General features: G+C 36.7%; 1 protein-coding gene across 1 annotated transcript in view; it reads left to right on the top strand.

The window, feature by feature from the left end:
- The window catches only part of UGGT2 (UDP-glucose glycoprotein glucosyltransferase 2), a 165058-nt gene that overhangs the window by 37316 nt on the left and 101344 nt on the right, over positions 1 to 26398 (top strand). Inside the window, exons 9-12 of the mRNA XM_024755268.1 lie at positions 1815 to 1914; positions 4289 to 4349; positions 17569 to 17660; positions 22516 to 22666. Coding sequence (XP_024611036.1) covers positions 1815 to 1914; positions 4289 to 4349; positions 17569 to 17660; positions 22516 to 22666 — 404 coding nt within the window. The remainder of the gene's footprint in view (positions 1 to 1814; positions 1915 to 4288; positions 4350 to 17568; positions 17661 to 22515; positions 22667 to 26398) is intronic.

The following is a 26398-nucleotide window of genomic DNA, read 5'->3' as shown; positions in this document are numbered from 1 at the left end:
TTTTTTTTTTTTTTTTTCTTGTCTGGCTTATTTTACTTAGCATAATGCCCACACAGTCCATCCACATTGTTGCAAATGGCAGGATTTCCTTCTTTTTTAAGGCTGAATAATATTCCATTGTGTTTATATACACCACAGTTTCTTTATCCATCCATTTGTCCACAGAGATTTAGGCAGTTTACATACCTTGGGTATTGTGACTAACGCTTCAATGGACATGAAAGTGCAGGTATCTCTCAAGATATTGATTTCATTTCCTTTGGATGTATACCCAGAAGTGGGATTGCTGGATCATATGGTAGTTCTGTTTAATGTCTTGAGGAATCTCCGTAATGTTTTCAATTGTGGCTGTAGCAGTTTACACGAGTTACTTGTATATTTTGAATAGTAACCCCTTATCAGATATAATGATGTGCAAATATTTTCCCCCATTACATAGGTTGCCTTTTCATTTTGCTGATGATTTCCTTGCTGTGCAGAAACTTTTTAGTATGATATAGTCCCACTTGTTTATTTTTCCTTTTGTTGTCTTTGTTATTGATGTCAAATCCAAAAATTCGCTGCCAAGACCAGTGCTAAGGAACTTACCCCCCTGTGTTTTCTTCTAGGAGTTTTATGGTTTCAGGTCATAAGTTCAAGTCTTTAAAGTATTTTGAGTTGATTTTTGTATATAGTGTAAAATAGGGGTCCAGTTTTATTCTTTTGCATGTGGACATCCAGTTTTTCCAGCACCACTTGTTGAATAGAAAGTTTTACTTTTTCTTGTCAGGAAGTGATCCTATGGCAGAAGGATCCTGGTAAGATAAGGACTGAAAAGAGTCCATTGTGTTTGCAATTCGGAGATTTTAGTGAGCACTGTTGGCTCCACTAGTGCTGGGGAGTGGAAACATTCTTAGGTAGGTTAAGGAAGTTCTATTTAGAGTTATTCAGCTGGTAAGTGATGTAGAGCTGGAGTTTGGACCTTGGTCTACTAGACTTTACCAGTCCATGGGAGGCTGCCCTGGGAACATCTTTTCTAGGCTTTGACTCCAACTGGATTCGCCACTGTACACTGAAAAGGTAGAAACAAAACTAGTCTCGCTATGATAAACTGGTCATTTTACTAGTATTTGACAAGCTAGGATTCCAATTCTGGTGAGATGTTAAAGAGAAACAAAATGCTTCACTATTAGGTAATGGAAGAATTCAGTTTGAAAATCATTTCTGACTCTTGACAAAGTAATGAGACGCAGATTACTGCTTCTGTCATACTTGAGACTGATTACAGTAAGCCACACGCACTTTTCTTTCCAGAGAACTATCATTTCAGGCAAAATCATACGAAGTTTAGGATTTTATTTTTATTGTTGTATAAAGGTAAAAAAATGTTGAAAAAGCAAGTGAATGTTTCATATTTACTGAGTTAATGAACACATTAGGTCTTAAAGTTCTTTCCAGAATTGGCTCTTCAGAGCTCTTTGTTCTTTCCTCTTATTTCTTTTTGTCGCCAGTTTCACTTAACCTAAGAAAAGATAGCTCTGCGTCAGCATTTCTTTTCATATCTTTTTTCACATCTCTTTCCACTGTAATTTGTGGAAAACAAAATATAGGTATTAAATAACAATTACTCATTCATAAAAGTGTAAAACTTACCTTATTGGACGTAAGTGATAGCTTTCCATTTCATTTAAAACTTTTGAATAATGCTAAATTTGAGTGTTTGTTAATGTGTCTCTAATGGATATATGGCAAGAAGGGTTATTTAAATTACATGGAAATGTCTGATAAGGTCTAACATTACGCTAGATTCCTTAATGATATTCCTTTCCTTCCAGATCTTAGTTTTCAAGCAGCTTCTCAAATAATGTCCACTCCAGTTTATGATGCCATAAAATTAATGAAGGACATTTCGCAGAACTTCCCCATAAAAGCCAGGTATATTAAAGTTTATTGATTTGATTATAGTCAGAACTCTTTCCGTTAAATAAATTTTATGAAAATAGCTGATTTCATTTAACATAATGATATCAGTTAATTCTGTTGTATATCGTGTTTATGAGATCAGGGTCTCTTTTCATTATGTATATTGGGTTTTTTTTTAACTAGAGCAGAATATTGGTTTGTGCATGCATATGTATACATACTACAAAATAGAACTCTTGAATTAGAGGCAAATGGAAAGGAAAAAATAATGTATTTAAAAATGTATTTAAACGTAAACAGTGAGAGCTGGTAATCCAAGAAAAAACGGATTTAAGCAGTATATAATAAGGGGACATTTTTCTCTTTACAGAGGATGATGAAAAGTGTTGCTCTAAATAGACCTATGCTCAGTGTATGGCCAAATCATGTTCTTGCCCTTTCAGATTCCAGACAATTAGTAATGTCTTAATTGTATAGAATATTTTGTGGAATACTTTTTTGCCAATGAGATACCTGATAGAACTGCTTTCAGAAATATTAATATTACATTAAATGCATCTTCCAGTTCAATAGATAATACATTTCCATATCTAGAAGTAACCAGTAGATACAATTCTGGTTACCGTGTTTTATAAAGATTTACAAAATAACAAGACTTTGATGCATTTGTAGGAATAATAGTATAAAATTATAAGCAACCAGTAAAACATAAGCTAAGTTAGCTTATATTGAAGATATATAACACGTGACAGGTGCGGCAATAGTGTTTCACTGAGAGGAATTGGAGAGCATCCTTGTGCCCTCAGCATCCCTTCTTAAGCAGTGGATAATCACTACCCCTCTGTTTGTTTCAGACACTTTGGTACATTTATCCGCAGCACAAATTACTGAATCCTGAATCTAGACAGTCAATACCTTTGTAAGATAAATAAGTAGTACATGTTTGGCCACAGGATACCAAGAACCTTTTCGTGATACCCTGAAAATAGAGAGGTTTGTCACCTTATTTACAGATTAAAAATGAATACATTGACGTGACTCTCAGTTTTAGTTTAAGCAAAACCAAGAATTTGAGAAGTCAGTATATGTATATTAAAACATGAAATATGTATGTGTGTATAAACATAGATGTTTAGCCACACTGCTGTTAACTAACAATAGCTTTTGAAATTACTCGATCAAATAAAGTGAAATAATTTTAGTTTTAGGAAGATAGTCGATTAGCTGTTTTGACGGTAAGTCATTATAATTATTCAGGGGTTTTGGGGCTAAACTCTGCTCTTAATTTGTGGTTGGTCGTTAAAAAAAATTTACCAACTGTGCTAACACTGCTTAATGGCTGAACTGTAGGCTTAAGCATATCTCTACGGTTACTCTGATAAGTCATTACTCCATGAACTTGTGGATGCTTCCTGAATCTTGGGATGAAGCGAGTTGAGTTGGTTTCCTCCAGACTCCATCAATGGTGCAACCATAATTGATACCCAAGGCTAAAAATCTCGCCTCCATATATGTTCAGACTTAATAAATGGTTTTTATTTTTCATCAAAAAAAAAATAAAGTCACTCTGTAGACAGCCAGTAAATGTTCATTGAAATGAAATACTTGATAAATGAATGAAAAATTTGCATTATCAGATTTTCAGTTGCAATTAATCTCAAATGCTGCCAGATTTTAGGAGGTAATACACACTTACCGTGGGTTGTTTTAAGATACACCCTTCTGCTTGGGTTTTACTTAATGCCAGACTTTGCATTAACGATCTTTTGATTTTTTAAATCATTTTCTTCTATGCATAAAATTGACAGATCAATAGCTAATTAAGCATTCTTAGTAGTTACTAGGTCAAATAAATATAATTAATAGACTTATTTAAAAGACAGTTTGCTCTGTTTTTAAATTATAAGGGAGTTCTAAGCTTCCTTATAGAGTGAATATATGAAGTCAACATTATCAGTATTTTAGAACTTACTGTGGTAAATATCTCAGGTTAACCAAAATTCTTTATATACACATATTCCAAACATTGCCTATTTGCAGCGCTACATATAATGACATTGGTAATTTCATATAGAATTTCTCCCTATGGGCAAAACAACACAAGACAGCATTTTCAGTCAAGTATTCTTGAAAAATGCGACAGCATGTAATGTGTACAGTTTGTGCATATGAACTTTTGACAGCCTCTATTCCACCTGAATCAAATACCCTTGTCAAATGAAAGCCGTAGTACCACCTGTCAGATAGACTATGTGGAAAATGTACTTGTCAGTCATGATGCCTTTAGAGTTTTTAGTTTCTCGTACAAAGTATTATATTACACTGAATCATAGATTAGTCCAAACATTTAAGGAAGAATGAATTGTATCTGTATTTATGTTCCCAGATCTCTGACCAGAATTGCTGTAAATCAACGTATGAGGGAGGAAATACAGGAAAATCAAAAGGTTTGTTCGAATTCCTTTCTTAAAAATTTTACTGCACTAATAACACTATATTTTAGACTTTGGATCTTCAATTTTCATACAAAAAAGAAAATGTTAACTTGTACTTTTTGATTATTAAAACAGTTCAGGTTTTTCCATTTTTATATTGTCTACTTTATATAGCATACAGTTTGTGATCCTAGCCAGTCTTTCCTGACATAGATCCTACTTACTTTCTCATTAACCTTATATACTCCAAATTTTCTGCCCATGCTGTATGGTTTCCTTCACAAAATAGAGATAAAGGCTATGAAATAATTCTTCTGTTTCTCATTAGTTTTGCTTAAAAGCTTGTGAGGACCAAGCCAAGTTTAGACCACTGGAACATTACTAGAGTCCTATAACATATAGTACACAGTTGATCACTAGTTTGATAAGATTCTGCTAAATGGTCTCCTAAATTACCTTAAGACCCCAAATGATTCTAACTGTGTTAATACTTAGGAAATGCTTGAGAACACTTCCTGGTTCCATTACATAGGACTGGTTTGGCTTTAAGTAATATTAATCCCAGGCACACAGGGCCTTAAACAGTAGGAGTTCATTTTTCTCACGTAAAAAGAAGTCCCTTCCCTGGTGGCGCAGTGGTTAAGAATCTGCCTGCCAGACAGGAATAAAGATGCAGACATAGAGAATGGACTTGAGGACACAGGGAGGGGGAAGGGTAAGCTGGGATGAAGTGAGAGAGTGGCATGGACATATATACACTACCAAATGTAAAGTAGCCAGCGGGAAGCAGCCGCATAGCACAGGGAGATCAGCTCGGTGCTTTGTACCCACCTAGAGGGGTGGGATAGGGAGGGTGGGAGGAAGGTGCAAGAGGGAGGAGAAATGGGGATAAATGTATATGTATAGCTGATTCACTTTGTTATACAGCAGAAACTAACACACCATTGTAAAGCAATTATACTCCAATAAAGATGTTTAAAAAAGAAAAAAAATCCGCCTGCCAGTGCAAGGGACACGGGTTCAAGCCCTGGTCCAGGAAGATCCCACATGCCGTGGAGCAACTAAGCCCGTGCGCCACAACTACTGAAGCCCGTACACCCTAGAGCCCATGCGCCGCAACAAGAGAAGCCACCACAATGAGAAGCCGGCTCACCACAACTAGAGAAAGCCTGTGCACAGCAACGAAGACCCAACGCAGCCAAAAATAAATAAAATTTTAAATATTAAAAAAAACAGAAGTGTCAAAGTAGGTTTCCACAGACATGGTTTTTTCTTTTATGGTTGCAGAATGGCTGCCACAGCTCCAGACTACTTGTCTGGATTCAAAGCAGAAAGAGGCAGGAAGATCAAACCACATTCATCCTGACTGAAGCCTTTCTGGAACACTTCAGCCATCTTTGACTTCTGTCTCATTGGCCAAAATTTTGTAATGTGGATATTCCTAGCCACAAGGGAGACTAGAAAAGTTAGTGCTTACTTTTCTAGTGATTGAGGGGAGCAGAGGCGAAATGGCTTAGAGATAGTGCCAGGTTAGCCCATCAACAGTGCCTGTTACACTGAGACAGTAAGCTCTCAGTAAATATCAGCTGTTTTGATGATGACAGACAGCTACAATGATGATAATGAAGTAGATGCACAGTTCATGGGAGACTGAGTGATAGAAGCCGCAGCACATCATCCCTACCTGGGATGTTCTTTGCCTCATTGACCACCTAACAAATTCTTGCTTATCCTTCAAAACTGAGCACTACTCCTTTCTGTAATTTTCCTAATTGCTCTTACCGTTCTTCAAGCAGAATGCATTGTTTTCTTGTTTGAATTTTTTTGTTTGAATAATGCCACTTGCAGTAAGAAAGGAAGAGAGGTTGGGAAAGAAAAAGGAGGAAAAAGAAAGGAATGCCGAAGTATCAGTGGCATCACATAATCCAGTTTATTTTTTGCTCCGTTAATAGTCCAAAGGGGGTGTTCCTGGTCATCAAAGCTTTGCTCTGTGTGATGATTTTGATTCCAGAGGCTGAAGAATTTCATGAGGTTAAAGAGATATTGTGGGAATAAAAGAGAGAATTGGAAGGACCAAATGGGATAGTTCCAAAGGTGAACCACTGTGATGACATAATCACAGGATGACAGTCAAAGCTAGCTGCTGAAGTAGAGTGGGAATGAAAGTTAGTGGAAATGAGTCAATCAGGAAACTCTGAACCTAGGGGTTTGAATGAGCACAGTACCTGGCACAGAGCATTCTGTCAGAAATATTTGTTGAATTGAAAACTTTTAATATTTAAATGTTACCTATAATACATTCTATATTTAGCAATGTGTAGTTTTTAAGATGTTCTGTATATTGAAGCAGTTGTTAATATCCTAATGTATAAACTGAGATCCAGTGATTTCTTCTGGGTCACAGAATTGGTACTGATGGAACCAGAATTTGTGCCCTGGTTTACAGCTCATTTCAGAACAATTTAATAAGAATTGTAAGTTTTTCTATTGCCAGTCACCTTGCTAGGTGATTGGAAAGATATTTGATGAAATTAAGAAATTTGATCTAGTCTTCCAAAAAAAATTCTTCAGTGACTCCTATTTCTAGGAGAACAGCATACAAAAGGCTATTTATTTATTTAAATAAAACCAGGTGGGAAGGGGGAGTCTGGTGTAGACTGTCAGCTCCCCAACAAAAAGCCACCAGGGAAACTTGTTACTCAGGCAAAGCTGAGTTTAATAAACTTGCTGAAATGAGGGAGAGCAACACCTTGATAGACTCTTGTTACAAAAGTGTCTCAAAAGGGGGACATTAGGGTAGAGTAATTAGAGGATTGGAGAGGGTCTCTGTTTAGGTGGTTTAAGTTGGGTCTTTCAAGGTGGGGAATTGTTTGGGATTGGGTAGATTTTGTAACACAATAGTTTACATTGTGTTGGTGAACATTGAAGTGATGGATTTGGTGAGCAACAACAAGGGAATGTGAAACTAGAACTGGAAGGACTTTGCAAAGGTGTAGAAAGTAAAGATAAAACCATTTCCGAAATAAAAACTAAAGTTATAAAGTGGCACAAAGGAGAACTGACCTTATAGAAAACACAGCAGAAGACATAGTAGATAGAAATAATAAATGCAGAGATAATTTTTAAAAAAAGAAATAGAAAGGACTCGGGAGAAGATGATAAAGTAAAGCCAGGTAAAGGAAATCCAATATACCTAGACTAGAGTCTGTGAAATAGAAGAATAGAACAAATGGACAGAACGAATGCCTAAAACTACAATCAGAAAATTTTCTAAAATAAAAGAAGTTCCAAATCCACAAATAAAAAGGGTGCATTGTGCAACTTGGGAAAATTGACCAAGAGTGGTCAAATATAAGCTATTGAACTTTATAGGGAACAAAGGAAATTACTTATGCATTTAATAAGAAAGATGATAAGGAAAGAAAATCACATTGGCATCAGACTTCTCAAAAACAAATTCAACACCAAGAAACAGTGAAGCTCCATCTACGAGACATTCAAGGAAAGAAAAACTGTCCTTCAAGAAGATATGTATATACAGGCTACGAAAATATTGAACATGCAAAAATTCAGGGAATATTGCTCCCAAGAACACTTTCTGCGGAATTTCTCCGACCAAGAACTGATTGAAGATTCTTGGGCAGAGCAACTGCCTGTTGGGCATTGAATATGTTTATGTGTAGAACTAAAAGTAAAAAGTGAGGGACAGGGTGATAGTATAGTATGTAAACAGTACCTACTCTGACAGAGATAAAATATTGCAACAAATAAATATGGCGGGGGGGAAGAAAATAGAATGAACTTGTTGATTGCCTTAACTGTAATACTCAGGAATCAAAGATATAATTAAAGCTGAAAAGTCAAGCAGTGGAAGCCTGAACTTATTTGAAAGTATATAGTTAACCAGTAATGAATATAAAACTATTGAATAAAATTGGGCTGTGCAAGAGGAAAGGCAGCAGAAAGAGGTTAAAGGCTAATTTTATTATTTTTTGTAACAGAAATTATTAGTTGTTGGTTAAAGAAAGAGATGACTGAGGGTATTAAATGAACATACTTTTTTTTTTTTTTTTTTGTCGGTACGCGGGCCTCTCACTGTTGTGGCTTCTCCCATTGCGGAGCACAGGCTCCGGACGCACAGGCTCAGTGGCCATGGCTCATGGGCCCAGCCTCTCCGCGGCATGTGGGATCTTCCCGGACCGGGGCATGAACCCGCGTCCCCTGCATCGGCAGGCGGACTCTCAACCACTGCGCCACCAGGGAAGCCCAATATATATGTTTAATAGTAACTAGAGGAACAAAAGTCTAAATCTTCCAAACTGTGAAAAGAACTGAGTGCACAAGAAAAGAGACATTTAAAAAATACATCTAGAAAGAGTAAATACAGCATGAAAGAATGACATTTGAGGCTAACCAGGTCTATGATATCAATAGATGTAAATAAGCTTAACTAACATATTAGCAAAAATGTTCAGTTTGTTTCATTAGGCATGTACAATGTATGTAAAATAAAAACTCTTAAAGTAATTTAGAAATGTCAAAAATTAAAGGACATGCCAAGGTATACCAAGCAAATACTGTGTGTTAAGGGTAGTGACCTTAAAATGCCATGAAGCCAAATTCAGTTCTAAAAATATTAATGAGCAAAAAATGGCCATTTATAATACTTAGGGCTATAATTCACAAGGCTACAATAGCAGTTTAAAATATTTTTACATCAAAACACTGCAGCAACATTCCTGAAACAGACTACAGGAGATGGAAGGAGAAATATAATTTACCTCTCTCAGACTAGTGAAATGGTAAGTAAAGATATAGAAGACCAAATGACATTATGATTGTATAGATAATAGGTCTTCTGGTTATATAACAAATTTTGTATCCTGATAATAGAAAAAATATGCCTTTCTTCAAGTTTTTATGAAGTAGTAATGGCAAAAAATCCAGAAAATGGGTAAAATAGAAAAAAAATTCTCAATGTCAATGCAAACTAGAAATCAATAACAACATCATATAAAAAGGGTTTATTCACTTGGAAGTTAAAAACTATTTACTCTTAAGTAGAAGGGAAAATAAAATACACATCAAGGGACTCCCTTGGTAGTGCAGTGGTAGAAAATCCACCTGCCAATGCATGGGACCAGGTTCGATCCTTGGTCGGGGAACTAAGATCCCACATGCAGTGGGGCAACTAAGCCCGTGTGCTACAACCACTGAGCTCATGCATCTCAATGAGAGGCTCCGTGTTCCACAACTACAGAGCCCATGCACTCTGAAGCCTGTGTGCCACAACTAGAGAGAGAAAACCCACACACTGCAACTAGAGAGAAACCCGAGGAGACCTTGCACCGTAACGAAAAAGATCCCACATGCCTCAACAAAGATCCCATGTGCCACAACTAAGACCCGATGCAGCCAAAAAAATAAATAAATAAGGAAAATAAATAAACATTTAAAAAAATACACATCAAAATTGCAACAGTTCTTGATAACAACATTTGAAAACATAAGATATTAGAATCTTTGGGACCCAAATAAAACAAAGTTCAGAGATAAGCCTTGAAGTCTTACATCAATAAAATGAAAAAAAAGTAAATGAATTAAATATCAGACTTAAAATGTTAAGAACAGTAAAGAAAAGCAAAAGCAGAAGAAATTAATACAGGTAAAAATTAATGAGTTAAAAGGTAAAAATAGTAAAACTAATGAAATGATAATATATCATAATTGAATGGAGCTTGAGGGATGCAAGAATGGTCAATAGATTAGGAAATCTAGTCATATACTATTGTTAGATCTAAGTGGTAAAATTGTATGATTATCTTTGTACATGCTGAAAAAGCATTTTATAAAATTCAAGACCTGTTCCTGAATATAAAAAAACGCTTTATAAGGAAATATACTTTCTTAACTTGATTATACTTCCTTAACATGATTAAGTGTGCATGGGTATATGTATTTGTGTTTATCTCAGCTTAAAAGTCAGCATCTTACTAATAGAAAATTACTAGAGGTATATTTACTGAAATCAGGAACAAGACAATGAAGCACATTATCATCACTGTAGTTATTATTGTGTCAGTTATTAGCCCAAGTCATTAGTCAAGAGAACGATACTGGAAGTATAAAAATTGGGGAAAGGTGAGGAATATATAAGAGAATCAACTAAAAACAAAAATTAGATGTAGAAAGGTGTGTTGGTCTGCTTGGGCCGCCATAACAAAGTACCCCAGACTGGGTGGCTTACACCACAGAAATTTATTTTCTCTCAGTTCTGGAGGCTGGAAGTCCCAGATCAGAGTTTCAGCAAATTCTGTATTTGATATGGACTCTTCCTGACTTGTCAGCAGCTGCCTTTTTGCTGTGTCTTCACATGGTCTTCCCTCTGTGTGCACACCCGTGTGCCACCCTTATGACCTCATTTAACCTTAATTACCTCCTTAAGCCCCATCTCCAAATACAGTCTCATGGGGGTTTAGGGCTTCAACATATGGATTTGAGGTGGGGCAACACAATTCAGTCCATAGCAAAAGATAATAGAAGGCACAATTAAAATATATAAATCAAGAGGCTCCTAATGAAACTTAAAAGCTTTTGCACAGCAAAGGAAACCATAAACAAGAGGAAAAGACAACCCTCAGAATGGGAGAAAATATTTGCAAATGAAGCAACTGACAAAGGATTACTCTCCAAAATTTACAAGCAGCTCATGCAACTCAATATCAAAAAAACAAACAACCCAGTCCAAAAATGGGCAGGAGACCTAAATCGACATTTCTCCAAAGAAGATATACAGATTGCCAACAAACACACGAAAGAATGCTCAACATTATTAATCATTAGAGAAATGCAAATCAAAACTACAGGGGGATATCATCTCACACCAGTCAGAATGGCCATCATCAAAAAATCTACAAACAATGAATGCTGGAGAGGATGTGGAGAAAAGGAAACCCTCTTGCACTGTTGGTGGGAATGTAAATGGATACAGCCACTGTGGAAAACAGTATGGAGGTTCCTTAAAAAACTAAAAATAGAACTACCATACGACCCAGCAATCCCACTACTGGGCATATACCCTGAGAAAACCATAATTCATAAAGAGTCATGTACCCCAATGTTCATTGCAGCTCTATTTACAATAGCTAGGACATGGAAGCAACCTAAGTGTCCATCAACAGATGAATGGATAAAGAATATGTGGCACATATATACAATGGAATATTACTCAGCCATAGAAAGAAACAAAATTGAGTTATTTATAGTGAGGTGGATGGACCTAGAGTCTGTCATACAGAAAGTCAGAAAGAGAAAAATAACATATGGTAACACATATATGTGGAATCTAAAAAAAAAATGGTTCTGATGAACCTAGGGGCAGGACAGGAATAAAGACACATGTAGAAAATGGACTTGAGGACACAGCGAGGGGGAAGGGTAAGCTGGGACAAAGTGAGAGAGTGGCATGGACATATATATACTACCAAATGTAAAACCGATAGATAGTGGGAAGCAGCCGCATAGCACAGGGAGGTCAGCTTGGTGCTTTGTGACCACCTAGAGGGGTGGGATAGGGAGGGTGGGAGGGAGGGAGACGTAAGAGGGAAGAGATATGGGGATATATGTATATGTATAGCTGATTCACTTTGTTATAAAGCAGAAACTAACACACCATTGTAAAGCAATTATACTCCAATAAAGATGTTAAAAAAAAAAGACAGAAAGATAATTTTTGTAAAGAAAAGAACTCTTTGTAACATGAATAAAAGCTAATCAGTTCTATGCATCCAAAAAAAAGAAAAAAAGAATAGTACCTATTTCACTGGATTATTAGGAGGATTAAATGAGAATGTAAAGTGACTTAGCACAGTGTCCGCCTCAGTAACTGTGGCCCTCTGCTAAGTGTTCACATATTTATATGTAGATATACATAAACCCACATTTTTATATATACACACACACACATAGAGAAAAATACATCATACATAAATATCTATGTATATTTACATATGTAAGGCAGTTGGAGTATGTCAGAAAGAGGGAGAGGGTATCATAATCTACTAGACTGATATTAGTGACTTTGAAGGAAAATAATTCTCAATATTTTAAACTATGTCTATCATCTTGTTAAATTATTACTTTACTTGGAGTTATCAATTTATGGTAATAATAAGGTTTTACACTTACATTTTGCAAGACTGTTATATAAACAAAATAGTATTAAGTTCTTTTATAATATTATTTCTGTAGTTTCAATTTTCACAGCAGTGAAGTTGCCAGACTTTTCTATAATTCTAACAATCTAGAATGCACTGTGTAGTATCAGAGGAATGGCATAAAGTTTAACAATGTAAAAAATGAAAAAAAATCTCCAAAATAGACTTTTGGACAAGATGGTGAAATGTGAACTAGAGATATGCCCTCAAACTTTTATACCTGGTACTCATTTCTCCATTAAAGAACCTTGGTAAAAAAAAAAAAAAAATCAGTAGGCTCCATATATTGCAAGCAACTAGTTAAAAGTTATAATGTAAGAAAAGACTCCATTTATAATAGCAACACAAAAAGTATACAGGAATAAACTTAACAAGTAGGTAAAGCCTATATAAAGAAAGATTTGACAGTCTACTTAAGGGCATGTAGAAGGACGTATCTTGTATTGGAAAATTACAATGAAGTCAATTCTAAGTTAATTTGTAAATATAATCAGAACCTGGAGTGTTTTTTTCCCTCTGAAACTTGACAAGATGAGTCTAAAAATTCATGTGGAAAAAGTAGACAAGGAATAATAGCCAGGATTACTCTGAAAAATTAAAGGAGCAGTAGGAACCTCTGCCCGGTGTGCACAGCAGCACAGACTGTACCTCCCGTATCTATGCTGGCCACCAGGTGCTCCAGCCTGCTCAGGGATGCTGGGGCCACCCACTGCTATCACCGTGGCCACTTCTCATCCGCTTGGAATTAGCAGTGAAACAGTTTTGAAAGCAGCTTTGATTACTGAGCAAGGAACCTTGAATTTATTCAGTAAGTTAATCTTGACACTGTATATGGCCATCTTGTTTACTGCCTCTTTTGGAACACACTGAGAGAAAGACAAGGGAATAATGGCTTTCACGTCACTAATCCCAGGCAAAGGTGTTGGGCTAGTAGTCCATGTTACCCACTAACACGTGGAGTGTGTGGGAGGTAACTAAACTGGGAGTTCCAACCTTGGAGAAGAAAGGGATGATTGTGATCGGAAAGTCAAAAAATTGTGGAATGTCCCAAAATGGATGGGCTACATGAACACCCTGGAAATATGTCACTGCTCCAACATCTTATCCATACGCACCAAATAGTACAGTTCCTGTAAAACATTTCACTGTTGCAAAACATGTAAACAAAGGGTTTACACACAAAAAAGAAATAATAGTGGTCTTTAAATATACAGAAAGATGGGACTTCCGTGGTGGCGCAGTGGTTGGGAGTCCGCCTGCCGATGCAGGGGACGCGGGTTCGTGCCCCGGTCCGGGAAGATCCCACATGCCGCGGAGCGGCTGGGCCCGTGAGCCATGGCCACTGGGCCTGCGTGTCCTGAGCCTGTGCTCCGCAGCGGGAGAGGCCACAGCAGTGAGAGGCCCGTGTACAGCAAAAAATAAATAAATAAAATAAATAATAAAAAATAAAAAAAACAAACTATACAGAAAGATGATTCATCTTTCTATAATAAGAGAAATGCAGATCAGAGTTAGACTGAGAAAGCAGATTTCAAAAAGTCATACGCATGATCGTGCACCCTATTGGTGAGTCTTATTTTGCATAAGAAAACAGGGAAAACAAGATATGTGTTTGTATTATATTTGTATAAAGAAACACCAGAAGGATAAACCAGAAACTTTGGGGGAAAAATTTGTCACCTCTGTGGGCCAAGGGTAGGGGCTGGTGAACAGGGTGGAAGGTGCTGGAATGAGAACAAAAATTCTTTGTGAATAGTTTTTACATAGTTTTGACTTTGGACTCATGCAAAGATTATCCCAAAAATATCATGACTATGCTGAAGTTGTATAAGTGAATTTGAGTTTGGTTTTATTCAGGAAGCAATTGATTGAACTCCAAAGTACAGCAAGTTTCCCTTTGAAGTTCATAATTGTTGTTTTGCTCAGAGACTGGGCAGAATCTACTTTAGATTTAAAATTCAATGTCAATGCAATACGTATCTCTTATTGTTTACCATAAGAGCTGTTAAATATATTAATTAAATTGCATGACACTTATTTGTTTTGGTTGGGGGGAAATGGGGAAGGGGGTCAGGTGGTCAGGTAACTTCTTTTGCGTCAGTATTGTGAAACAGATTTTTTTAATTATGTAATTACATAATAAACCAGATGCAGATATTTAAGTACAAAATCCAATTAAAAGATTACACCTAATTCAGATAAAAGCTCACACTTTTCTAATTATGTCAACTAATGACTTAGAATGTGTGAAAATTTTACGGAGTTCTAGGGAAAATTCCTAGGTTAGCATATCTTCTCCAGCGGTTCTTCTGTAAAATATATTTTTTCGGAATCTTTGTTTCTCTCATCACTCACCCAGAAAAAAGCAAAACCCTTCCTATATTAGATTTACATCTGATTGGACTTCAAATTTTAAGTTCAGAATGCATGTAGTTCCAGCATAGGGACCTCCAGACAAGTTTATAAACCAATTTACCATTTAAATGCTCAACCAGTCTCCTGAAAGCCAATCAATTGGAATTTTTTTAGTTTCAACTAATGGCACAGCTCCATTGGTTGTTAAAGGAATACATTTCTGTACATTGTTCCCTCTTTTCTTTAATGAGGTCATATTTGTCCGTGGAGATTTGAATTTGTTTCTGCTCAAAGCTTATGAGCACTCCCAACTCAATTCCACTTTTTAAAAAATTTTTTAATTTTTTTGCCGCGCCGCAGGGCATGCGGGATCTTCGTTCCCTGACCATGGATTGAACATATGCCCCCTGCAGTGGAAGCACGGCGTCCTAACCACTGGACCACCAGGGAATTCCCCTAATTCCACTTTAAATTAAAAGTCTGTTTATATTTTTTGGACCTTCAAAATAGTGTGAAATTGGGCCTCAAACTCATATGAAGATAAGCCAGAAGCCATGAATTCTTATGGAAGACTGTTCTTCCTCCATTAAGAACCATGGTGAACTCAGCAAGTTTCTATGCTGTTTCTGCAGGACATTTTGTTTTCTAGGTCAGCTTTTCACCGTGAGTGTAGCACTTCCTTATGTGCACAAGGATATCTCTGACCCTGCTGCCTGCCCTTGGTGGGCCCAAGGCACTGCCTCCTGTCCTTCTGAGACTGACCTTTAAAAACTCACACTTCAGGCCACCTAGCATGAGGATGCTTGAGAGTTCCTCAGGGCAGGGCCTTCAGTGTTTGTTATATCGTTGGACTCTTATTCACACTTATTCTCTACTCTTAAGTGAAATCTTTAAAAAGTTAAACCATCCTTTTAGAGGGCAATATTAATATTTTAATCTAGCATTTCTGATATTTTAGTAGAAGGATTTCAGGATCTCTGGTTCATCATATTGCTAGAAACTAAATTCTTACTCCTTGATTTGAGAACGGCTGCCTTTAATCATACACTTGGGATAGTTTGCCAGGATTGAAGGCTACCCCCTTTGAGGGGAAAAGAAAGAATTTGTCACCACCAGTGCCAATACACATACCTCTCTTTGACATTGTTTTGGCATCAAGTTTACTGAGTTTAACTTATTACCCTTGTTTAGAGCATCTTTTTTGTTCAAGACTCTGTGCTTGGCCTAAAAGTTCTTGAGGGAATCAGCAGAGAGGGAATTAGTTTAGTATAGATCAGTGTTTGACATGCTTTCTACTTTCAGTTGTGATGCCTAAAACAAAGGAGGTGCTGGAGAGAGCTTGAGACAATGTGTATGATGGTTCAGTGCAAATTTTGGGAAAACAGGCAGTGGATTCACTAGACCTCTATAGACTTTGAATGCAAGTTTCCTAGCAAAAAGTAACTATTTGATAGAAAGGCACAGAAGTAGCTAAAGACAAATCAGAATTTCACCTTTGAATCTCTCATGTTAATCTCTTGCCAGTATTCTGCATAAAGCAAATGGAGATATTTTCTGTACTGTTACAAGTTTAGTTCCTCCTCTCCCCTCTCTATATGTAGCTCACCTGTCATGGTAAGTGATAACCATACAGAAAAATTCACCTCTGTAAAGCCTCCTCTGAACTGCTTCATCTGTCTTTCCAGAACAATTTATACAGATCTCTCTTAGGTCATTTATTGTGTGATGTCATTGAAATGCACTGTTTTGAAATTGTTTTTCTTCCTAAATCAATTTGCCTACTCTGGTAATAGTCATAATGAAAGCTTCATTTGTGAGTACTTTATATGTGACTAGACACAGATATGTATTACATTAAACCTTTAAAACAGACTTGTGAGTATTCTGTTTTACAGATGAGGAAACTGAGACTTATGGAAGGTACTAAGTAAATTTGCCTAAATCTTACCACGAGTAAGTAGCAAGACTAGGGTTTAAACCAGATCTGACTCCCTCACCGTGATCTTGCTAACTATGCTGTATGGCTAAGACATTCCCTTTTTTTCTAGTGCCTGGAGTTGTTTCTAGCACTGAGTAGGCACTTGGGAAATATTTACTTAATAAAAAGTTAGTGAACATTGAAACACTGCTTTAATGAAAACTTATGAATTCATAAATGATTGCTAAACGTTTACACATACACCAAGGTGTTGAGTTCTGGGATATCAAACAATAGGATTCTGCCAGCTATCAAATTCTAAGTGTTTGTATGCACAAACACACACAGTATGAAATGTAATAGGTAAGTAATTGTTGTAGCATTAGAAATTTAATATCACATACTGCAAAATCAAAATCCTCAGGTATTGTGTCTTTAATCTGTTTTAAGGTTGCCATCCCTTAGATCAGATGTGGGCAGTACTGCCTACATAGAGGCCAAGTGTGGGCTGCTGCCTGTCTTTATACATATAAAAGTTTTGTTGGAACATAATCGTGCTCATTTGTTAATTATCTGTGACTGCTTTTGTGCTACAGGGGCAGAGTCGAGTGGTTCAACAGAGATGATATAGCTGGCAAAGCCTAAGATATTTACTATCTGATTCAACAGAAATAGTTGGCCAACTCCTGACATCGATCAGCTATTGTTCTATCACTCGGTTAACTCTTTTCTGTATTTCCAGCATCTTCAAGAAAGATTTGAAATTCAGCCAGGCGATGCTGGTCTCTATATAAATGGACTTCATGTTGATATGGATTCTTATGATCCTTTTAAGTAAGTATTGAATTATTGATACAAACTGTGGTTTATATATGAAGGTACACTTTTGTCCTGAATTTAGTATTTGTTAAAATGCAAATAATCACTTTAAAGGTAAAGCACATATATCTTTTTTTTTTTTTTGCGGTACACGGGCCTCTCACTGCTGTGGCCTCTCCTGTTGCGGAGCACAGGCTCCACACGTGCAGGCTCAGCGGCCATGGCTCACGGGCCCAGCCGCTCCACGGCATGTGGGATCTTCCCGGACCGGGGCGCGAACCCGTGTCCCCTGCATCGGCAGGCAGACTCTCAACCACTGCGCCACCAGGGAAGCCCCAAATATATTTTTTGATTGTGCAGAACAACTCTGTTATTTTGGTAGAATATTCTCTTAATTGTCTTTGAATGTCAGAAATGGAAGAGACCTTGGAGAAATTTGTTCAGATGAGAAAATTGAAGTTTCTGAATCCTTGACCTATATTTGTCCTATTATTCGAAACTGTCTTTAATTGGCAAGTAGGTCCATCACTTAGCAGGGAAGTTTCTTGGGACAGAGCTGAGTAGCTAGGGAGCTGTACGCTCCAGAAAAGAACTGAAAGGAATATGAGATGCTTTCTCTGAGTAAAGAAACTAACAGGAAGAATTTTAAGAGCTTGTGTCTATCAGAAAAGAAACTTGAAATTATATATGGCTGGATGCTATCTCCTTAGGTTAAAAAGATTCCTCAAAAATGCTCTAGTGCAGAATTAGAAAGTCTTGTATTTATCATGGCCATTGACCTGTAAATTAAAGTCATGGGCCAAACAGGAGAGAAGTCAAACTGAATTTATTTTTCTTTTTTTTTTTTTTTTTTTTTTTGCGGTACACGGGCCTCTCACTGCTGTGGCCTCTCCCATTGAGGAGCACAGGCTCCGGACGCGCAGGCTCAGCGGCCATGGCTCACGGGCCCAGCCGCTCCGCGGCATGTGGGGTCTTCCCGGACCGGGACCCGTGTCCCCTGCATCGGCAGGCGGACTCTCAACCACTGCGCCACCAGGGAAGCTCTATTTTACTTTTAAAGAGAGTCATAAAGCTACTTTAAAATTCATATTTAGAATATAAAATGAATTTAGTAAACACAATACTTTAGTTCAGATATTCAGTTTTAATTGAATTCAATTTGCTTTTATTGAACTTAAATTGTTCATTTGTTTCATTTTCTTAGCACCTTGGAAATATATAGGAAAACACAGGGAAGATTGAGAAGTAGGGTTCAAGTGGGGCTTTTATCTTTATTTAGTTGAATTTTTGGACCTAATCTTGGGAAAATACTAATCTGAGATATAAAGGCCAAATACTACACATAGAGAAGAGCAGTTGTCAGCTCCTGGCAGTAAACTTTAGAGGACAGAAATTACATTTGTGCTCAAGAACAGTGAAAATAGATTTAAAAGAGGGCAGAAATGGTAGGTAGATTTTGGAAAGTTCTCTGTGGCAGTGTATGGGGAAATTTTCATAACAGGAACATTGTGACGTGTAACTTGGAAAGGCTACAGGTTATTCAAGAGATAGAGCCCTCTGGGCTCCTCCACCTGGTAATCAGTGATCTGCAGGGCGTGTGATGCATTGTTGTTCCTCGTTGATCGGATCAGTAGTTAAAACTACTATAATTGCCTTAAAGGAGAAAAAAGAAAATATGTGAGGGTATTTATATCTTCTGACATTTTTAGCACAAAATAAACAATCAAAGAAAGAAGTTCTCAGGAAGGATCAGAGCATGTAGAATAAAAAGTATGAAAAGGTTGATGAATGAAAGAGAATGATTCAGGAAAGAGGAGAGGAAGGAAATGTCCTATTAAATTATATCCTGGATCTGGAGAGAGGTGCTTTGCAACCAGTACTTTAACATTGTCGATTTGGGGAAAGAAAGTGAAGGGGGAATTATTTTTCTCTTTCTTCCTATCGCCTACCCTTGTCGCGTTTTGGGTTGTAGAGCTGGTACCAAGCCCACGCCCTAACCCTTCTTCCTCTGATTCCCAAGGAGCCAGAGCCTCCATGCCTCAGTGTCAGGTCGGCCCAGGTTCACACAGGCTGTGTCCAAGCCCAGCTCTCACCCCCAGGGAGACTAGGACAGTAAGAGGGAGTGGCAATGAGCAGGTAAAAGGGCAGGTAGGACTGAGGAAATTTGAGGAGTTCCATAAATGTGTTTTATATATCTACCTTAGATGCATTTGCCTTAGAGCTACTTAATAGTCACCCCAGCCACAGAATGGACCAGACTCTGGTCAGGTCCAAGTGCTCAAGAAACTGACTCTGGTACATACTGGATGTTACTCATTTTGACAGCCAGCCTGTTCCTGCTTGAGTAATATCACTACAGTATAACTACCAGAAAGATAGAGTAACAAAGGTGTCTTGATATTCGCACTTGCGGAGTTTTTCTATATCTTAATAAAGTTGTCTGGCTCACCGTTCTTTTGCGCTCTGGATTAAATATGTATTTGTAATGCAAGCAACATTAAAATTCAATATTATAAAATCAATTCAGTATTAAAATTCGATTTGGTTAATATCTGAATGCCTAGTACGCTGTAGAGACTGCTAGATATCAGGGGTGTAGTGGTGAGCAAGACAGAAACATCTTGCTTAAGCAAAATTTACAGTCTAGGAGGATAACTGATATTAAATAATTGTATTATGATAAGGTTTGTAAAAGATAAAGTGCAGTGCTTTGAGAGCTTTTAACTCCAGGGATTTAAACTTGTTCTTGATGGAACATGGGGACAGAGCATATCAAATTTCTTCAAGGAAGTGATATTTAAGGATGAATCAGGCAAAGTGGGGAGTTGAGGTTCTGCAAGCATGACATATTTGAGAAAATGCATTGTCTAGTATGGCCAGACTCTGCAGTGAGGAAGAATTAGAAGAAGCTTAGGCCGCACAGGTGGGCAAAGATCAGATTGTGAAACCAGGTTCTGGGTTTTGGTCTTTTGTCTCAAGGGCAGGAGAAGCCAGTGAAGGCTTCTAAGCAAATTTAAAGATAGTGACTTTTCAAAAGGAGAAAGCATGAGAGGTTATTTAACAATCCAGAGATATAAGTTTTCCTGATAAATAAACCTAGCATATTTCAAGAACCAGATATTTTCTATTGGTATTCAAAATTCAAGATTTGAGAAGAGCAAGGAGGAAACTAGTGCTTGTTGAGGGCAACTGTGTGCTCAGTAGGAAATTCATTTAATCGTAATACCCTATCAAGTGATTATTACTATTCTCTTTTTTATTGATGGGGAAACAAAGACTCAGATCTCACATAAAGATAGGGACATAGCTAGTAAATAGTTGCAGGATTTGAAATTTCATGCCCTTTTCAACGTACCACAGTATGTAACTCTATCTAGTTTTTCTATTGGTGGTTTTCCTTGGAAACTAGGTTGTGATAACAAAGATGATTGTTACAAAAGCTATGAGGAATATTATAATTCTGTCACACAAAAGTCAATAAGATCAATAAGCATCATAAAATTTTTTAAATGGAGAGAACATTGGCAATACCATCCAAAATTCTTATTTTACAAACGAGAAAATTTAGACTCAAGGAATTAAGAACTTCAAGAAGCCCCACATGAAGAAGTAGTGTTATAGCTCCGACTAAATCTTACTCCTGGTGATTTATGATATTTAACCTAGTACTCTTTTTATCACGCTCATCTTCTAATAGATTTGGAGGGAGGGGGTAGAAACTCTCCTTTGTAAAGCAGTGGTCAGAGCTGTCTAGGATACAGACATGCTGAACTGATGTCATACAGAGCAGCTTGAAATACTTCTAAAACAGCCTTCCTAAGAGTTTAGATATTAGATCTCTGCTTTTTAGATGTAGATCTCTATTGTCCTCCCTGAGAACTGTACTCTAAAGCCCATATATTGCTTTATTCTAATTCTTTTCATTTCCGAAAGGTGAAGTGATTTCCATGAATGGATTTTTGAATGAAGCACTTAGGTTACATAAAATAAATATAAATTTTAACACTTGGTTTCAAAAAGTAATAATCAAAATTCCTCCTTGCCTAGTAGATTTTTACCTTCTCAAACATGAACATGAACATGCTTTACCACAGTCTATACAGCCTTATCCGTCTTTGCAGATACAGGGAAGCACTGCGTTCCTATAGCCTTCACGTCCCGGCTCTTGCACTCTACTGGCTGAGTGACTGGGCAGGAGGCTTCACCTCTCTGAGCCTCACTGGTGTCGCTTGAGACTTCCTGAGGTTGTTTTGAGACACAGAATGAACTTGATAAACAGTAGTTTAAAGAATCAAACTGCCCTAACTTTTTGTCAGTAGGGTTATTTATTGATGTTGTTACTTTTAGCAGTAATACTTTCTAACATGTTTAAGAGCTATCAAATTATTATTATATATGTAATTAGAAATTTTAGTATGTATTCTCAACAGATGTGAACTTTCATACTTTAATGGGGTTTCCCCTGCATTAAAATCTTATATTTTAGGTCATGTTTGATTTTACCTTGTTTTTGTAGTAGCTTTATCAAAAGGGTGACCTACTGTATTTTTTCCTTTCATTTTTGACCTGCTCAGTGGTGAGTATATCCTCACTTCTTTAGTGAAGAGTATAATAAATATACCTTGTTGTCTTATCCTTTAAATAAGAAGATTTTGTTACCACTTTAAAAAAAACCTCCGCATAAGTTTACCCTGGATAACTAGACTCCTTGTCTTATTTGTTAATGAGTTTAATAGTGTATTTTCCTGCTATTAATAAAAATACCAGTGAAACTTGTTTCTAATGCTTTGAGAAATCTATAAACTTTACAGGATTTAATAAAAATTTTTGGCAAATCAAAACAAAACATTTCTTTTCTTTAAACATGAAGTCTTTTGGATATGCTGAAACTAGAAGGAAAAGTGATGAACGGCCTTCGCAATCTTGGGATCAAAGAAGAACATATGAGCACATTTTTAAAGTTAAGCTCGCCTGATTGGGACGATACCTATGCATTAGATATTAGACATTCTTCCATAATGGTAAGTATGCATGTAATTGCTCGCTTTAAAACCTTTAGTGGACTTCCGAGTTAACATAAAACCAAATATTGGCAGACTTTAGAGTAAATGTAAGCATTTTGAAAGATGTTGTAGGAGAACTCAGTGAGAAGAAAAAGTTAAAACTACAGACTCATCCCGTCTCACCCTTACATCTTCTTTCCCCTTCCTGGTATTCGCTGTACTTCCTCACGAGAATATCTACTCAGCTCCTTCACTATCCTTTCCAGCTTTAAAGATAAAAACAAGTGAGAACAACAGAATACCCACATGAGCAACAACAAAATACCAAATGGTTAAAATCTGAGGAATATAAGAATACCACCTTAATATAATGGAAATCTTGCCTAACCATTTGCAGTGGCCCCCTAACGTTCTGGTCCATGTATTATAGCCTAAGTGAATTTTTTTGGAAATCTGATCACATCACTTTCTCCTTGCTTAAAGCACAAAAAAAGTCCATCATGTGGCCTAATAGGTGTAAATGGCCTACTACCTCCTCTCATATCTTAAACTATGATATATTCTTTTTTACCACTCTCTCTTATCCCGTGCTTGGAAAGCAGTTCTTCCTCTCTTTATCCAGTTGACCCCTACTCTTTTTTCAGACTTCAGCTCCAAAAAATACTTCCTGAGAGAAGCTTTCCTTAACTATCCAAAGTAGATGATTATTTCATATACGCATTGTGTCAGGGAATCCTCAAGTTCACCCTCAGGTTCAGTGGGTTTGCTAAAAGGACTGACAAGGCCTGGAAGTTGTTATACTCATGGTTACGATTTATTAGAGCAGAAGAATACCAAGCAGTATCAGAAGCAGAAAGGGCATGGGGTGAAGTCCAGAGGAAACCAAGTACAGGCTTCCAGGGGTTCCTCCTAGTGGAGCTGTGCAGGACATGCTGAATTGGATGTGTGACAGTCCGTGCAAAGTGCTGCCTACTAGGGGAGCTGACTTGAGCCTGAGAGTTCAGGGTTTTTAAGAGGGGTCTGGCACTTAAGCATATAATGGCCATGTGACTGATGTTAGTCACTGAAACTCCAGACCCTGAGAGAAAAAGCAGGTATTCATTATAAATCATACCATTTGTAAAAACTCTGTACAAACTGCTAGAGCATGCAGCAGGCCCTCAGCGTGCAAAACACTCTTTATCAGTCAGAACATTCCAAGAGCTCAATTCCCAGGAGCCAACCTCGAGAACCTTTATCAGGAACACAGGCCCTTCTTGGGAATGTGCAAGGTGTGGGCAGCCCAGGCTTGCTGACTTAATCCTCTCTCTCTCTCTCTCTCTTTCTTTCTTTCTTTCTCTTTCTCTCTCTCTCTCTCACACACACACACACACGTGTGTGTGTATGTATCTATATTTATTATGTTATAGAACTACCAATCGCTCTGTGTACTTAGCACAGTTATAATTTTAACATTTATCCTGTGGTTCTTTGTGATGTCTTTGTTTCTTACTTGACTATATAAACTTCATGAAGGTAGGAATTTTTTCCATTTTTTCTCTCACCATTATATCCCTGGCTGTAGTAGGTACTCAATAAATATAAATATTCCTTGAATGAATAAGTAAATACTTATCTCAAACCAACATAAAACATAATTTTAACAGTGAAACTCTGGAAGCATTCCACTTAGAACATAATATAAGTATGTTCATTCACTGATATGATTTAACATTATTATAAAAAGTATTAACTATTAGAAATGAGAAAATAAAAATGTTGCATGACATAAGCTTATGTAACTAAAATTCCTTAAGGGAAGCATTTATAATTAATAAGAGATTTTAGTAATATGGGTTTGAAGTAACTGTAAACAGATCAAAAGCTTTTTTTCCAAAAACCATTTGGAAGACATAATGATTTATTCATAATAACATAAAAATTTAAATACCCTGATAATATCTTAATAACTACTATGTGATAAAATAGTCTTAATGACTAATAATAAAAACTACAACTTAACTGATGAATTAGAAATGAAGGATAAAAGGACACATGGAGAGTGTTAATTGGCATAGCCTTTTAAAAAATTGTGTCTGCGGTGCTGTTAAGAAACTGTTCATATATACTTGAGCTAGTAATTTCACTGGAAACCTCCATAAAGAAGTAGGAAATGGAGAAAAATCATTATATCCAAAGATATCATTACTGCATATTTTTGAAACAACTAGAAATGAGTTAGCTATAAACAGAAATGTTGTAAGTTGTATAACCACACAATTATTATTCAGAGATCAAAATTATGTTTATAGATGTGTTTTAATAACCAGGGATAATGACTATGTCCTCATGTAAAGTAAAAAGTATAGATTTACATGATATCATCATGTGAAAAGATGGACAGAGGATCAGAAGGAAATCTATCAAAATATTAAGTTACTAATGGGTGATGTGGTTTGATCGGTATTTTTTTTTTCATGCTTTTCTGTAAATTTCAGATTTTAACAATGGGCATTATTATATGATCAGGGAAAAAAAGTTTTTAAGGGAAAAAAACCATAACTTCACTGGACATCATACTGTTTGTTTTCCTGTAGAAATTTAAGGGATTCCCTCTGAAGTGTTGCAGTTGTTACAGTTACTTTTGTCCTGTGGGAACAGCCGTCCCACTTATAGACTTAGTTCACCATCCAAGAATCATGGAACAATAACAGCACCAAAGAACTACCATATTCCCTGAACATCAGAGACCTCAGACTGAGGACAAACCACATATGTTATTAATTAGTTACCATCGTATTTTCTAGAACAATTTTCTAAATGATTTGTTTGTTGATACTGTTTTTTTTTTAAACTACTCTTTAGACCATATTCTCTCATTAGCTAGATTTTACTCTTTCTTGGATATCTTTAAACTCTATAGCAGATATCTTTTCTAATAATGTTTTATCAGGAAAAGGAATGACCATGTTAGTAATCTTAATACTTTGTACCTTTTATTTTAAGCATTTATGCTTTTGATCATTTTTAGAAGAATGCTGAGAGTAAGTCACACTGATAAAATGAGGGAAGTAATTTTCAAGGCTATTCTGGACATAAGAAATAGACCTGTAAAGAAACTGTCCAGCTGCATTTATAAAGTAGCATCCTGATCCTCTAAGGTAGGCCGTGGAAGACAGTCACTCACATGGGGGGAGCAGCCCTGATGCTCTTCCCATTGCCTCCACCGCCCACAGAGTTGCAAAGTCTCCTCCTATACTGCTATAAAGTCTCCTTTCTTGCCCAACTCTTCGACACCTTCGAGAGGCTTTCTTTTACAAGGAACTTCTATCTGAGAGTGTCATGAAGTAATTTTTACTGAGGTAAAATATACATAAGGTAATGCTTTTTTAACCATTTTAAGTGTGTAATCCATTGGCATTAAGTAGATTCACAGTCTCGTCCAACCATCACCATTATCCATTTCCAGAACTTTTTCATTATTTCAAATAGAAACCCATTCCCTTCTCCTCTAAGTCCCCAGTAACCTCTGTTCTACTTTTTGTCTCTATGAATTTCCTATTCCAAGTACTTCATGTAAGGTTAATAAGACAGTATTTGTCCATTTATGCCTGGCTTATTTCACTAGGTGTAATGTTTTCAGGGTTCATCCGTATTGTTGCATGTATCAGAATTTCATTCCTTTTAAAGACTAATAATTTTTAAAGTATCTTTTTTACATACTATTAAGGGAAGCTTCATGTCTCAATTAAATGCTTCTGTTTTTCCACT

The sequence above is a fragment of the Neophocaena asiaeorientalis genome, unplaced genomic scaffold, assembly GCF_003031525.2.
Source record: "Neophocaena asiaeorientalis asiaeorientalis breed wild unplaced genomic scaffold, Neophocaena_asiaeorientalis_V1.1 scaffold141, whole genome shotgun sequence".
Lineage (NCBI taxonomy): Eukaryota > Metazoa > Chordata > Mammalia > Artiodactyla > Phocoenidae > Neophocaena > Neophocaena asiaeorientalis.
This window is presented reverse-complemented; position numbering and strand designations above follow the sequence as displayed.